Source organism: Colias croceus, chromosome 6 (genome assembly GCF_905220415.1).
Source record: "Colias croceus chromosome 6, ilColCroc2.1".
NCBI classification, from domain to species: domain Eukaryota; kingdom Metazoa; phylum Arthropoda; class Insecta; order Lepidoptera; family Pieridae; genus Colias; species Colias croceus.
In genome coordinates, this window is record NC_059542.1 from 7,139,022 (window position 1) to 7,153,266 (window position 14,245).

Genomic DNA, 14,245 nt, shown 5'->3' on the forward strand with positions numbered 1-14,245 from the left:
AGCTTTCTTTGTACTTAAGAGAACGTAGAATTTTTCAAATTAACTAATGTATATTTTTATTATTTTTTCCCTCCCTCCATTCTTAACGTTTGCTATTGATAACACGCTAACAGCCAAAAATGTAAAAAGCATTGTGTGGCCCCCACCGAATCCTCCAGAAGACGAAACACCTTTGGCGAACTCTTCAGAAAATGTTTCTAATAAACATTTAGCAGAAACTACCTTCGTTTCCTCTGAAAGTATGTCAACGAAAGCTACTGCTGAATCTAAAGTAGCAAAAGAACAACTTTCATCAGGTGACCAATTTATATCAACATCACAAGAAACAGCATTTTCTTCTTCCGTTTCATTTTCATCCGCTTCTACGTCAGCTGCAACCACAGCGTCTTCATTTTCTAAATCATCAGTACAAAGTGAACAGACTCAAATGATGCAAGAAGTATCGAATTGCACCGTCCAATCATTTTCAGAACAAGCAACATCTGAAGAACAAAGCTATGTGCTTTACCAATCAGAAGGCCCTGGCCCAGTAACGTTCATTCCAACCATTGGTGGCATTTCACGCATGGACCAGAAATTAATGCATGATGTTACAGGTTTTCAATTAAAGCAAAATGATATTTTGAAACCATCGTCATCTGTCATAAACACAGAAATATTGCAACCAAAAGGAGGCATTGCCGATGAAGGGAAAGGAAATAAATTTGATGCTCAATCCATTCAATTTTCAAACACTCAAAACACAAGAAATCATTTAAGCTCAAACTTTACTGAAACAAACAACACTTTAATTCATTCTAAAGAAAACAAAACCCAACAAGAATCGAACACGTACTTTGATGGAAAAAAAGGTAATGATGAAATTGCAATACAGCCTACAGAATGTTCTACTAATAACGCTAATATCACAAACCCTATTAAAAATAGTGCTCTTTTACAAATTTCCCATGAGGAAATATCTTATCCGCCACTTAAAACAACTCAGCAATGCCTTTTTAGTGACCCCAATCCATGCTTAAATGAAATCCAACATTTTGAAACTAAACCTCATAACTCAACATCAAAAACATCCGTTAGTCAAACATGCGAGCAAAAAAGTAATGTTTCTATATCCCAGGAACCAATGCCTTTCGTAGCAATGGGTTTAAATATTTCTTCTCCAACCTTGTCGCCCATGGTAAATGCATTAACAACTAATCCAGAAAAACCATTTAAATGTATAAATGATATTTGCACAGGTAATGAGAGTAATTTGAAGGAAACTGCATTATCAACATCTACTAATGCACACGTTTATTCGACAAATTATGAAAATAAAGAAATTATAAACAGTTCCACACAGGTATTAAGTCAGTCCGATATTCAACGCCTCGATAACAAAAAGATTATCAGTACGTCTATTAATTCCAACAAACAATCCACTAATAATCTCCAATCATCTTCACAAGTATCTGCATTTACACCTGTAGGTAAATATACACACCCCCAATCGTCACATATTAACTCTAAACATTTATCAACAAATTCAGAGAATTCCGCCATTACCACTTGCATAAATACTCAAGGAATGTCTTCAGTAAAATCTACTAAAAGTTACTATGAACATTTAAATAAAAATGAAATGTATTCATCGACTGCCCAATTTGGTTCAGGATTTCACCACATGAACTCTAGAATAAATGATACTAATACTTACAATTCCATTCATCAGTTTCAACAACCTGAAACATCTGAACCTATTCACGTTTCGAATAGTAGTCAACAATCATTTATGCCAGTAGTAAATCCTGAAAATAAATTGTCAAACAGTTATCATAATATATCTTCTCCTCTAGTGGTTCCCTCTCCTTTGCACCCTAAGTTGGCAGAAACGAAAGTTTCTATACAAGACACGAAAAATATAAAATTTAATAATAGTCATATTTCTACGGCTTCTCATCCTGTTTCAGATGAAAATATTTCACGAGGATCACCACCTCGAAGTCGTCCTTCGACTCCAAGCCTTATAAATAAACCTGCGCCTATAATACCACATTATCAAATGAATTTAGCTACTGTGGAACATTATGCGCCAGAAAGCCATATTTATCAACCCTCTGGTGGGGAAGGAAGCCGTACACCAACTCCAAAGCCAAGGCCTCGAACACCTTCTCAGGGTCCAACCTTCAAAGCTCAGGCTCCTCGTATAAAAGACAATGCCCCACAATCTTACTTAAATCAAAATCAGCCTTTTTCACACCAACTACCCTCAACATTTCAACAAGAGCAAAATTTAACTCAAACAAACAACATGCTTAGCAATGAAACAAAACATCCTTTATTAAAAGAAGAACAACGCTCAAATAATGAACGCCAATCGGAAAATTACAAAGAAGGAAATATGTCTGTAAAAAAAGATAGCATGATGAATCAGAATTATGGACAGAGACAGATGGAAACCCAGAATGTTGCTGAATATGGTAACACGACGGTGCAAACAACTAGAAAAACATTTGAAGAATATGAACAAATACAGTCAGCTAAAATGATAGAAATAAAAAAAGGTGCTTCATTGTCTTCTGATTCATACCAACCTGTCGAAGCTTTAATTCGCCCATCTGCTATTAACTCTAAAAAATCTTCTTCTGCCATGAGTTTTACTCCTACTACACCAAGTTTTTCTTCTAATCTTACTAATGAAAATGTGGATACCACTAGACAAACTCATAAAACAGCGTTTGAAATGAGTCCTTCTATTTCTGGTGCTAACCGTGGTCCGGTGTGTGATCCTCCCCCGTCAACAGGTTCCAGTGTAGGGGCTGCCGCTCGTGGCAAAACATTTGGCGTGTCATCGGCTCCTAAACGAGGGAGGGGTGTTTTGAACAAAGCTGTTCTACCTGGCTCTCGCGTTCCTCTTTGCGCTTCTTGCAACGGCAACATTAGGTGAATAAATGTAAAATGCGTTTATGCGTTTGAATTGTGTGTTGCATGTTTATGTAGATATAGGGATAATTATCTCTTATGAATGTGGTCTTTTACTGTATTTTACGCGTGTATTTTAAATGTTTTTTTTTCTCTTAACAAGTGTTTTGCTTTTTAACGAGTGTTGTTTACATAGATGTTTTATTTTCTAACAGCTAATGAAACACAAAATATCACCAATACACATAAAATGGAATTTAAAAGTCCAGCTGAAGAACGATTAATAAGAAAAATGGCAAAAATGGCTTTAAACGGATATGAAATTGGTATACAGAGGAAAATCAAACCCGCAGATCACATACAATCTATGGCCGATAGAATACAAGATACGATAGTCACAAACCACCCCTTAAATTCAGAAAACACATCATCTGGTGAAAACAGTCGTGATAATACACTTAAAAGACCATCAGCCAAAGTAACAGACAGAGTATTTAAGCAAGCAGAAATTAATCTACCGCTATTAAATGCATCAAAAGTAAACAGTTCCAATGGCGAAGCACCTCTTCCACCGCCTTTACCAACGACTCCAATTCCAGTTTTTCATAGTCGCAATGCAATGAAGAATTCGATGACAACCGAAGATTCTGTTTTGCTTCAAATAACAAAAGATTTAACTCCTGGAGAGAAAGTTCAAAACGGGAACATGTATTTAAGCTGTGAAGATTCAAAAAAAGATAAAGTAGACAATATTTACACAAATAGCTTACATCAAAGGTCCAACTACAATAAATCGGCATTTTTAAATGATTCACCTTCGTTCGAAATTCACAAAAGTGACGCTAAAATTGAGTCAAACTTTTCAAACACCATGAGCAAAAGGAAACTATTTGAAAGAAGTGATGCCATTAATGATACAAATTTCTCAACAGATAACAGTTATTTACAATACAAACATAATGACACAAATATTAACATATCAGACAAAAATAATATATACAATAAAACAGGAAACAAAACTAACAACAAGATCATAAATTCTGTAGAAAATGGGAAAGAAAAATCTTCGGAAGGTACAGATGAGTCTCAAAATATATCTTGTAATTTATATGATAATACACTGTATACTTATAAAAATGCTAAAACTGAAAATGATATATCGAATGGACAGAGCTTAAATAACGATGACTATTTGAATCGAATTAATACCAATAAAGATAATACAGAGGAGACCGTTGTAAGACGGCGGGAAAAGAAAAATATTAAAAAAGATGACGGTAGAAGGGATTCACATATCATTGCTAGGCCATTAAGTACCATGACCTCACTTGATGTTGCCGATGGACACTACATATGTCACGTATGTGACAAAGCTATTACCAGGTAACCACATTCATTTACATTTACATTGTAATCTACAATTCTAAATATACTTGATATTTAAATTATTTGGCATGGTCTTGATAGCATGGTTTATTTGTTTACTGTTACAAAATAACTGCACGATTTAATAATTTAATTTTAAATAAATATTCATTAATATTTTTGCGAAACGTTTTATACTAACATTTTGGATTTATTTTGTATCAGGGGTCCATTCATAACGGCTTTGGGACGCATATGGTGTCCAGAGCACTTCATTTGCGTCAATGCTACGTGCCGTCGCCCCTTGCAAGATATCGGGTTCGTTGAAGAAAATGGTCAACTGTATTGTGAATTCTGTTTCGAACAATATATTGCACCATCGTGCGATAAGTGCCACGCTAAAATCAAAGGGGTAAGTAGATAGTATAGAATATAGGTAAATAGGTAGAAATAACTGAAGCAGAACACGTGACCCTAACATTGTTGTTGATTTTCCCAGGATTGTCTTAATGCTATCGGAAAACACTTCCACCCCGAGTGTTTCAGCTGCGTTTACTGCGGTAAACTTTTTGGAAATAATCCATTCTTTTTAGAAGACGGTCTACCATATTGTGAAGCAGGCAAGTCAATTGGATTATGACAAACAATTGAGATTGAATAATGTATATTTAGTATGCCCATATTCATAAATTTATATACATTTTAGACTGGAACGAGTTATTTACGACTAAATGTTTCGCATGCGGTTTCCCCGTGGAGGCGGGCGACAGGTGGGTCGAGGCGCTCAACAATAACTACCACAGTCAGTGCTTCAACTGCACGGTGCGTATGATGAGAGCCCTACTGAAACAATACATGTTATACAATAATTGGCCCCCCGAACTTTACCGTTATATTTTGTCAAACCATTTTGAAATATGAAATAAATGTTTCTATTGCTAAAACATAAAATAGTCAAAACAATGTTTTAACGTGAGATGTGCGATTCCTGTTATGAAAAATATCTCCCTTCTATATTCTGCGATGTTCCTTATGGATATTTTTGTTTAATGAATAACTTACACTTTTCATTCATTTATTCAAAAATCGAACGGTTATAATGAGGTAAACATGCTCTATATTCATTACATATTATCTTCTTAATCATTTTCTACACACAGCTCGTCATACGCTGCCATTCAGTGTTATGTTCCCAACTAATGTGTGTAATATATCCTCGTGAAAATTAACACAAGTTTGTTAAATAAAATATATAATATAAACATAAGTACCTTCTATAAACTCCAGAAGGTTTTTTGTGATTTCGTAGTTGTAGAGTAGTTTTAGTGGTATTGCCTGAGATTGCTATGTAATCGTAAGTTTGAGTGTTTTATTGGGAGGACAAAATGTTTTGGCTATTATATGTAGATTTTTTTATATATTTTGTACAGTGTTTTTTATGTTTAAAATGTAGACTTTATTTTATTGTCCATTTATTTTTGTGTCTATAGTTTATAACTGAATAAGTCAACATGAATGATGAAACTTATTAAATATTGTATTTTTTTGTTAAAGGTGTGCAAAAAAAATCTCGAAGGACAGAGTTTCTTCGCCAAGGGAGGACGACCTTTCTGCAAGATTCACGCCCGCTAAAAGTCCACCAAAAATTATTTATAACTCTGATACTGTTTATTCGACTGTTACTTTTCGCCCAGTCTCTCTTTCTCCTCCTAAACCATCCGCTAATACTAGTCCACCACAAAGGACCAGAAAATTGGAAACACCCCTCCACTTTGATGGAGGACTGTTTTCCGATATAAGAAGTACGGATGGAAAGTTATTGAGTAAAGTAACCGTAGATCATATTCACAGCACTACAAAACACGATGTGACTGATTCGCCTAATTTGTCAGAAAGTTTTGGACCTGATGGACATAAAGCTGTTATTGACGATATTATCAAAACTGAAAAAATTATTAATGAGGATGTGATAAAAGTAAAATTTACTCCTGTTCCTCCTGAAATTGATTCGATTTCAAGACTTTCGCCTTTCCTTAAGAACAGATCTCTGACTCCAATAAATTTCATAAGAAACGATTACGATGATCTTACAAGTTACCAAATTGTCAATTCATTGTGCAAAGAAATGCATCTTCTGCATCCTTCAGATGGGAAAATTATTGAAAGCGAATCAAATCAGAATGAGGCAAAGTCAATTCAGCGCGAACATAGTCCATTAGCTAACACAGAAATACCAATGAAACTGATAAACATAGACAGTTACTTAGAAGAATCTCTAAATAGATTATCTGAAACTAAGGATAATACTTGTATGGAAAATTTGGAGGTTGGGGGAGAAAGAGAGACAGTAATAAAAGATGCCTATAATAGACTTAGTCAAGAGAAAATCCTAGAAGAGGCAAATACTATAGTTACAACGGATAAGAAAGAAGATCAAGCGGAATGTGTATGGAGGTCATCTTGTACAACCTATTCTGTTTCTGCTGAGGATGCGTTTGAAATAAAGTCAAAATTGAACAGTGTCGAGAAAATAAATCCGGGAGTTTTAAGCGCTATATATAACCTGCCAATGCATTATCATGCAGCAATCTTATGTTTATTTTTAATTGTATATAATCTTGTTTACCAATATATCAAACAAAATTGCCACGGCAATAAAAATAACGCTACAATATAGATGAAATTATCATCTTATCAAATTATTTGTAGTTATTGTATACTAGTCAAAAATTTTGGATATTAAAATAAGTTTTCCGGAATTCATTTCTGATTTACATTATTATTTTAATAACTGTAAATAATTGTAATACTAAATATGCTTTGATAATTTGCATACTATGTTTTTAATACTACATAATTAACAATTGGGTGCTTTCATTTTATTGAATTTTGCGCGCAATATTGTGATAAATCGTTTCCTCTAATTTTACATAAGGCTTTGTACACAGCTTCCGGAATGTTTTTAATAAACTAACATTAACAGATTTAAAAAAATTGCGGAAAAATATTTAAAAAATTATTGCAATGTTGTCGAGGAGAACCAAATGGTGCACCAATTATAATTATAAATCCTACTAAGTATGTATAGTGTGTATAGATTGATTATTATTATTACGACATACTATTTTAACCTTTAACTTGGAAATCAAAATACATCATTATGTATCTTTATTTTCTTCTCTTCTTTTTTGTATTCATCTTGTATTTTGATGGTAATTGATTTTAATAACTGTGTTATTTATTTTAAAATAATTATACACTATTTATTTAGATTTATAATATTGCCGTTAGAATTAATGCATAAGAACAATTTTATAATTATGTGAGCTTAAATAAAATATTTTATCATAATTCATTGTTTTATTTCCCCACTAGCTTTAAACTACACACGTAGTAACTAATACTTAATCTGTGAATTCTACACTATAACAAAAAGTCGGTTAATGAGCACTAGCCTCAGAGCCTGCCCATGGCGGCTTTGTAACTCTGGTCTTTAAATTATTACCTACCTATTTCAGTTTTCGTCTAAACATAGTATTCAAGATGATGCAGTGTCTACCTGTTATTTCTACATAAAAGTCTGGAACATACAACAAACTTGACAACTTGTAATCTATACATACTTATAACAAAATTAGTCATCTAAGAAGTACTTACTACGTGATCAGCGTTTAAACATGCGGGACACCCTACAAAGTAGATAATTCCCCAAAATACAGGCTGTCCTAGTTTGGGGTCCAAATGTTACATGTTTGTACCTAACCCACAAATTGTTCAATAAATGATTTTTATTTTATTATTATTTATAATTTCTTTTTAAAATGAAGCTACTGTGCGTTGAGCGTAATAGAAAGTCGTGTCATGGCAATACCGTCAGTCGTCACGACATGGAATAAGGCGACGATTTTGGTATCTTTAAATTTTGTTAAAGAAGTTTCACTTCGGATGCGTGTGCACACACGCTCTTTTTTATATAACGAGCAGAGGCTTTTGACCATGGGCGTAGCTAGCCATGGGCTCAAGGTGGGGCAACAATAAAAAATAATATGTAACTAGCAACTGTATGTACCAAGTATGTACCCAAAGTTATATCCAGGTCTTCAAATGCCGGCGGCCGTACCGCCGGCATTTGCGAAGGCATTTGCGAAGGCATTCACGAAGGCATTCGCGAAGGCACTCGCGAAGGCATTCACGAAGGCATTCGCGAAGGCACTCGCGAAGGCATTTGCGAAGGCATTTGTGAAGGCATTCGCGAAGGCATTTGTGAAGGCATTCGCGATGGAATTCGCGAATGAATTCGCGAAGGCATTCGCGAAGGCACTCGCGAAGGCATTTGCGAAGACATTTGCGAAGGCATTCGCGAAGGCATTTGCGATGGCATTCGCAAAGGCATTTGCGAACGCATTCGCGAAGGCATTGGCGAAGGCATTCGCGAAGGCATTTGCGAAGGCATTCGCGAAGGCATTTGCGATGGCATTCGCGAATGCATTTTTTCTAGTGTAGGCACTAGAAAAAAAAGTGTAAAGTAAAAAGTATCAGTTAGTTGTAGAACGTGTAACACAACAAAAGTGAAATTGGATAATTTAGTGGGGCAACTAATTGGGTTACTATACTCATTTTTCTTACAGTTCATGTAACATAGAAGCTTCAGCTATTTTCTTTTTTCGTGTGTAATTCGTTATTCGAATTAATAATAATAATAATAATAAACATTTATTGTCAACGAAACATAAAAACATACAGTACAAGATTACAAAAACAAAAACAACAGTAACATTCAGAGTAAAAATAACAATAATAATAAAGTATTAAAAAAAAGAATGTTTTTAATAGGTACTGGACATTTCTCCGTTGACAAAAGGGACCAACTCAGTATCTGGCACGAATGATGAGATGGACCATTCGCACCACTGATTTTCAGTGGCCCCTTATGACATTTGGAGTTGACAATCACACACTGAACAATAAAATAATAAAAATACATTACACCTTAAACCTAAAAGAGATAAAAATAATTAAAAATAAAGTAGAGAAAGCAAAACGAATAAAAGATAAAAAATAAAACAAAATAAATAAAACCAAAGCAGAAACAAAGCAAATCATGCAATCACACTTATGTAAAAGGTAATTAGGTATTCTTATTCAAAACACCTTATTGTTCACCTACCACACCACGAAATAGATCCAAAAATCTTCAACCGTTTGGTCACTGGGCGTATGACACTTGTTAGTTGTTATAGTCAGTCAATTTAGAGGTAAATAATACTAATTATAAAGGTCGCATTTTCTGTGTCGCCTGTCGACTTTCGAGAATCGAGTGTGAATTTTCTTACGGATATTAAGCTTAGTAGTTAGTAGGTAGGTACTTCAATTTTAGATTTGGTTAGGTATCTACCTACCTTCCAGGTCAAAGCTAGAGTGGGGCAAGCGCCCCACCCTGCCCCACCGTGGCTACGCCCATGGGCTTTTCTGATGATAAGTAAAAACGACCGTCCATGGATGTCTCATGTCTGCAGAGACTTTAAAAATTCTATATTTAACAAAAAATACAGCAGAAAAGAAGAAGAAATGAGAGAACATATTATAGTTAAAAATTATGTTCTCTCATTTCTTCTTATTTTCTTCTGTATTTTTTGTATTCATTAAAAAGTTCGACGACATGTGTCATCCGCCAACACGCATTTGGCCGGCGTGGTGGATTATGGCCTGTACCCTCATAGGAGGCCCGTGTCCCAGCAGTGGGAACTGGGAACGTATATGGGCTGATGATGATGATGATGATGATAGTTAAAAATTTAAAATACAATATGTGAAACTGATAATAATAAAAAAAGATACATGTGTCAGCATAATATGTAGAACTTTTGAATTGAGTATGGTATTACATTACTATGATAGTATTTAGTTATAACTAATAAGTAACTATTCTTATTACTTGCTAAAAAAATAAAAGCTGCTGCATAATCAACTAGTTATTTGTTGAACTTAGTTGTATTCACCACTTTTAACTGTTTTTTTGATTAGTATGAAAACAGTTTAAGGTATTTTTAGTGAAAAAATAGAAGTCTCAAATCTCAATGTTGGCCTTCAGGGCCTAATAGAGATGTCCATGAGGGCCACTATATTTTAACAGGCCGCAAATTCATAATTTTACAAACACCCTTTAAGGATGTGTTTATATACAAAATTATTTTATTGTCATAATATCAACATTCAAGGCACTTAGTTATAGCTAAATTTTTTGTTTTTAAAATGAGTTCGTCCATTCTTAAGTATGGAAAATGAATTGGTGTAACTAACACCACTACCACAACTAAAGACCACAACACAACTTTATTTTTTATATAGTTACTAGTTAATATTACATTTATTTTTTTATCATTCTGTTAAAAAAAAATATTATAGATATTTGAGAATGGGAAGGATTGAAAGGTATACAGTAGGTATATTACAGTAAATAAAATTTGGTATTTTAATTTAAATTAATAGGTATATTTCTTAAATATTTACATATCTACTCAACATATAATTACATAATAATTATTTACATATATTTTTTTCTTCTGATGGATTTTCATATTGTGCTTCTAAGTTAAGAGGATGTGGTAGATCATCGTCTCCAAAAAAGAATTTTAAAACTCTGAAACGAATTGTATTAATAAATAAATACTGCTCCATATCTGTTAAATGGATGAACATAATATAAAGTAATAGACTCCTATGCAGCTACCACAAAGACTACAAAGAATAATTTTCATAATTTCAATGAAACATATAGGTAAGGTAAGAATTTGCACCTTTTCCATTCCACTCCCAATCCAATGAAACTAAATGTTAGAAATCCATGCCAAATTACTGTAAATCGTGGTTCAGGCTCCCTTTTATGACCAAAGTTTTTATATGTTCTTCGGTCAACACGTAATACTTGTCGAAACAGTCGCAACATAATTACATCACCATAAAATAAAATTCAAGAGCCCGCACAGTGTGCATATAGTAATTCTCAATCTTAAATTTTCAAGTATTTTATAATTTATTTATTTTTATTTTTCTGCCAAATGTGAAAACTTTCTAAATTCTAATGACATAAGACATTACCTATACATAATTCACGTTTGACGTTTGATTTGTCATCTTGTCATGTTCCAGTTCACGCATCATTTCTGTTTTTACTGTGGTTTTTACAATATTCACAAATAAAGGTAAAAAAAACAAAAAAAATGAAGCCTTATTTCTATATCTATACAATCAAACAAATTTAGATTTATAGAATTTATATGCTTTATAAGAATTATTTTTTAAAGCATAAAAGTGAGACGGGATCCGAACGAGCCCGCGTCTTTCCGTATGTATTACTCTACTCTTTGCTCGCGTTTTCGGCTTGCCGAGTGGCTATTAATCTTATTAATAAAAATAAAAAAATGTTGTGTGGTTTTATGAAACCACGGTAAAAGTGAAACTTTTTTTCACACTATAGACATCTATCTAAAAATTATCGTATTTGTACGATAATTATCGTACGTATCGTGTGTCACGCGACATGCGCTACACAGACCAAAAAGTTTGAGACGATGTAATAAAAGCTAAGAGCAATAAACCTATAGAGTACTTGTATCGAGCGTATACAATTTACATATATTTGTTTCTCTCTATCTAAAGAAAACGTCGTATGAAAGAATGAGACAGCTATAGACAACAAGCTACGTTTCAACATAGTCATGGCACCATTTTTACTATAGGTACGTATTTAGATAGATAGAAGGTGATAGTGATGGGATGTGCTTCAATCGATAAAATCGTGAATGTATTTTGCATTTACGGATTCGTGAAATAATAAATAAAAAAAACAAAACTTATAATTAATTTCAGTTGAATACATTATTTGTATATAATAAATGCGAAATTATGCGAGAATGGATGTTATTCTTTCACTGCGGAACCGATTACAATGAAATTTTGTACATACACACATAGGTTAGGTTTTATCCCGGAAATCCCACGTGAACGGGAACTGTGCAGGATTTTCTTTAAAAACGCGGGCGGAAAGATAGTTAAAACTTGAAATGTAATTTAAAATAAAGAAGGAAATGATGATAAAGTTAAAGGAGTGAGGAGAAAGGCACAGTCAGCATGAAGGAATCATGCAGCATTTTAACAAGTTAATAAAAGGACAGTCTTAATGAAAACATTTTCCTAACATCCTACTAATAAAGCGAAAGCTTGTGAGGATGAATGTTTGTTACTCTTTCACGCGAATACTACTAAACCGATTACAATGAAATTTGGAAAAATTACTTTTGATCCCGTAAATCCAACAGGAATGGGAACTATGCGGGTTTTTCTTTGAAAACGCATGTATATTAAGTATGTATTTCAATAGTAGTTTCTCATCTATGAGAACTGTCATTTAATCAACCGTTTAATTTTCACATAGTTACACATTTAAAGTAAATTATGTGTAAAAAATTTCAAAATAAAAATTCACTCTCTTTAATCAAATGTATTTATTATCTAACTACAGGAACAAAAAAAAACGTAAGCGTAAGATTGCACAATTCTTCTAGAGTATCCATCTTGATAACACGCAGGCTCGAAATGCAGTGAACACAATATAGCAAATTGTGGCGGCGTCCAATCAACTCATGTCTCATGTTTTATACCCATTTTTTATTTAGCTCTGGAAATCTAAAACAAAACGAATTCATTAATAATCTGAAAGAGAAATTAATAAACAACAAACGAAAACTAAAACACATAAGGCAAATAAAACAACCACGTGGCCGTTTTATTTTCCTGCGGTAAAAAATTTACATCTATTATTTGCAACAACAACTACATAATATAAATCTGATATAAGAAACAAAATAAATAAATCAACGTTAATATGAAATAGATTTTTTGTCATAAATCGATAATATACGCTAGATGTGTTACAACACTACGGTGGTAAACAAAATGCCAAACGTGATATTATTGTGACATTTTTTAAAAATTATTTCATTATTCTATATTCCACAACCCCATAAAGTGGGTAAATGTTACAGTTACAACATAAAATTACAAAAAAGCGCTTGATAAAACCTTCAAATAGGTTTAAAACATAAATATTTATCAATTTGCTGAAAATCACTTACCGATGGAAAGATATTTGCACATTGTTTTTATCCAAAACTCCCATTCGACTAGTGATAGCCGGTTGATAAACATACAATAGTTATTTTAGCACACTGACAAATAAAAAGAAACACTGTACACTTTATATTTTCTAAATATTTCGTTAAAAACACTTGACACACTGAGCCCACCAGCTGGTTGGAAAACAAACTGACTGCCGGCGCGCTACGTTTGAAGACAGTGCAGATACTCTATCGCTATCTCAATCTGGCTTATGCTGTTATTGACTAAGAGTAAGTAGATTAGAAAATATGTATTTTGTTCTGTCTCAATATAAGAACTCTATAGGTTTATTGCTCTTAGAATAAAAGTTTCACTATAAAAAATATATAAAAAAAAAAATGTTGTGTGGTTTTATCACAGAACAGGAAAAACTAATAGAAGTGTGATGTGGGCGTGGCCCACGTGTCACTAGTAAGGTAAGATCACTTAGAGTATATATTACAATAGTATAGAGCGAGTGTATTGCACAAATTGCTTATTGCGCATCGTAGGCAGATGAGCTATAGATACTATATAGATGTGTGTGTGACAAATAGGGATGGGTAGGTATCAATTGCGTGTTGAACTGTCGATAAGTTATGTAAATAAATATGTATCATAAGTAAATTTTATGTTCAATAAGTTATTAAAGGAAAAATATACGAATAAAGTATAAATATGTAATTTTAAATTTGTCTACCAACTGAATAAAGTTTGTTTATTCCATTTGAATATTAAATATTATATATGAAATTTTCTTGTATTAATTATAAGTACTTTAAAAAAATATGTTTAATTGGAATATCAGAAAAACGTGAGTACT

At 33.1% G+C, this 14,245-nt stretch overlaps 1 protein-coding gene and 1 long non-coding RNA gene across 7 annotated transcripts in view; one reads left to right on the plus strand and one right to left on the minus strand.

Moving 5' to 3' along the window:
* The window catches only part of LOC123692884 (PDZ and LIM domain protein Zasp), a 36,334-nt gene extending 28,717 nt beyond the window's left edge, over window positions 1-7,617 (plus strand). For 2 of the 6 annotated variants that reach the window (XM_045637726.1, XM_045637727.1), the window contains 5 exons: window positions 2,784-2,922; window positions 4,492-4,678; window positions 4,766-4,886; window positions 4,973-5,088; window positions 5,821-7,617. In XM_045637726.1, the coding sequence (XP_045493682.1) occupies window positions 2,784-2,922; window positions 4,492-4,678; window positions 4,766-4,886; window positions 4,973-5,088; window positions 5,821-5,898 (641 nt within the window). In that variant the 3' untranslated portion in view covers window positions 5,899-7,617. Of the gene's footprint in view, window positions 1-113; window positions 297-1,949; window positions 2,923-3,116; window positions 4,285-4,491; window positions 4,679-4,765; window positions 4,887-4,972; window positions 5,089-5,820 lie in introns of all 6 variants that reach the window. The other 4 variants (XM_045637723.1, XM_045637725.1, XM_045637722.1 and 1 more) reach the window with 4 other exon arrangements.
* Window positions 7,618-10,736: 3,119 nt separating this feature from the next.
* Window positions 10,737-11,387, minus strand: LOC123692532. Its single transcript, XR_006751577.1, has 2 exons — window positions 11,064-11,387; window positions 10,737-10,906 (listed from the first exon to the last, which is right to left on the minus strand). It is a non-coding gene; the product is annotated as an uncharacterized LOC123692532 (long non-coding RNA).
* Between the last annotated feature and the right edge of the window lie 2,858 nt (window positions 11,388-14,245).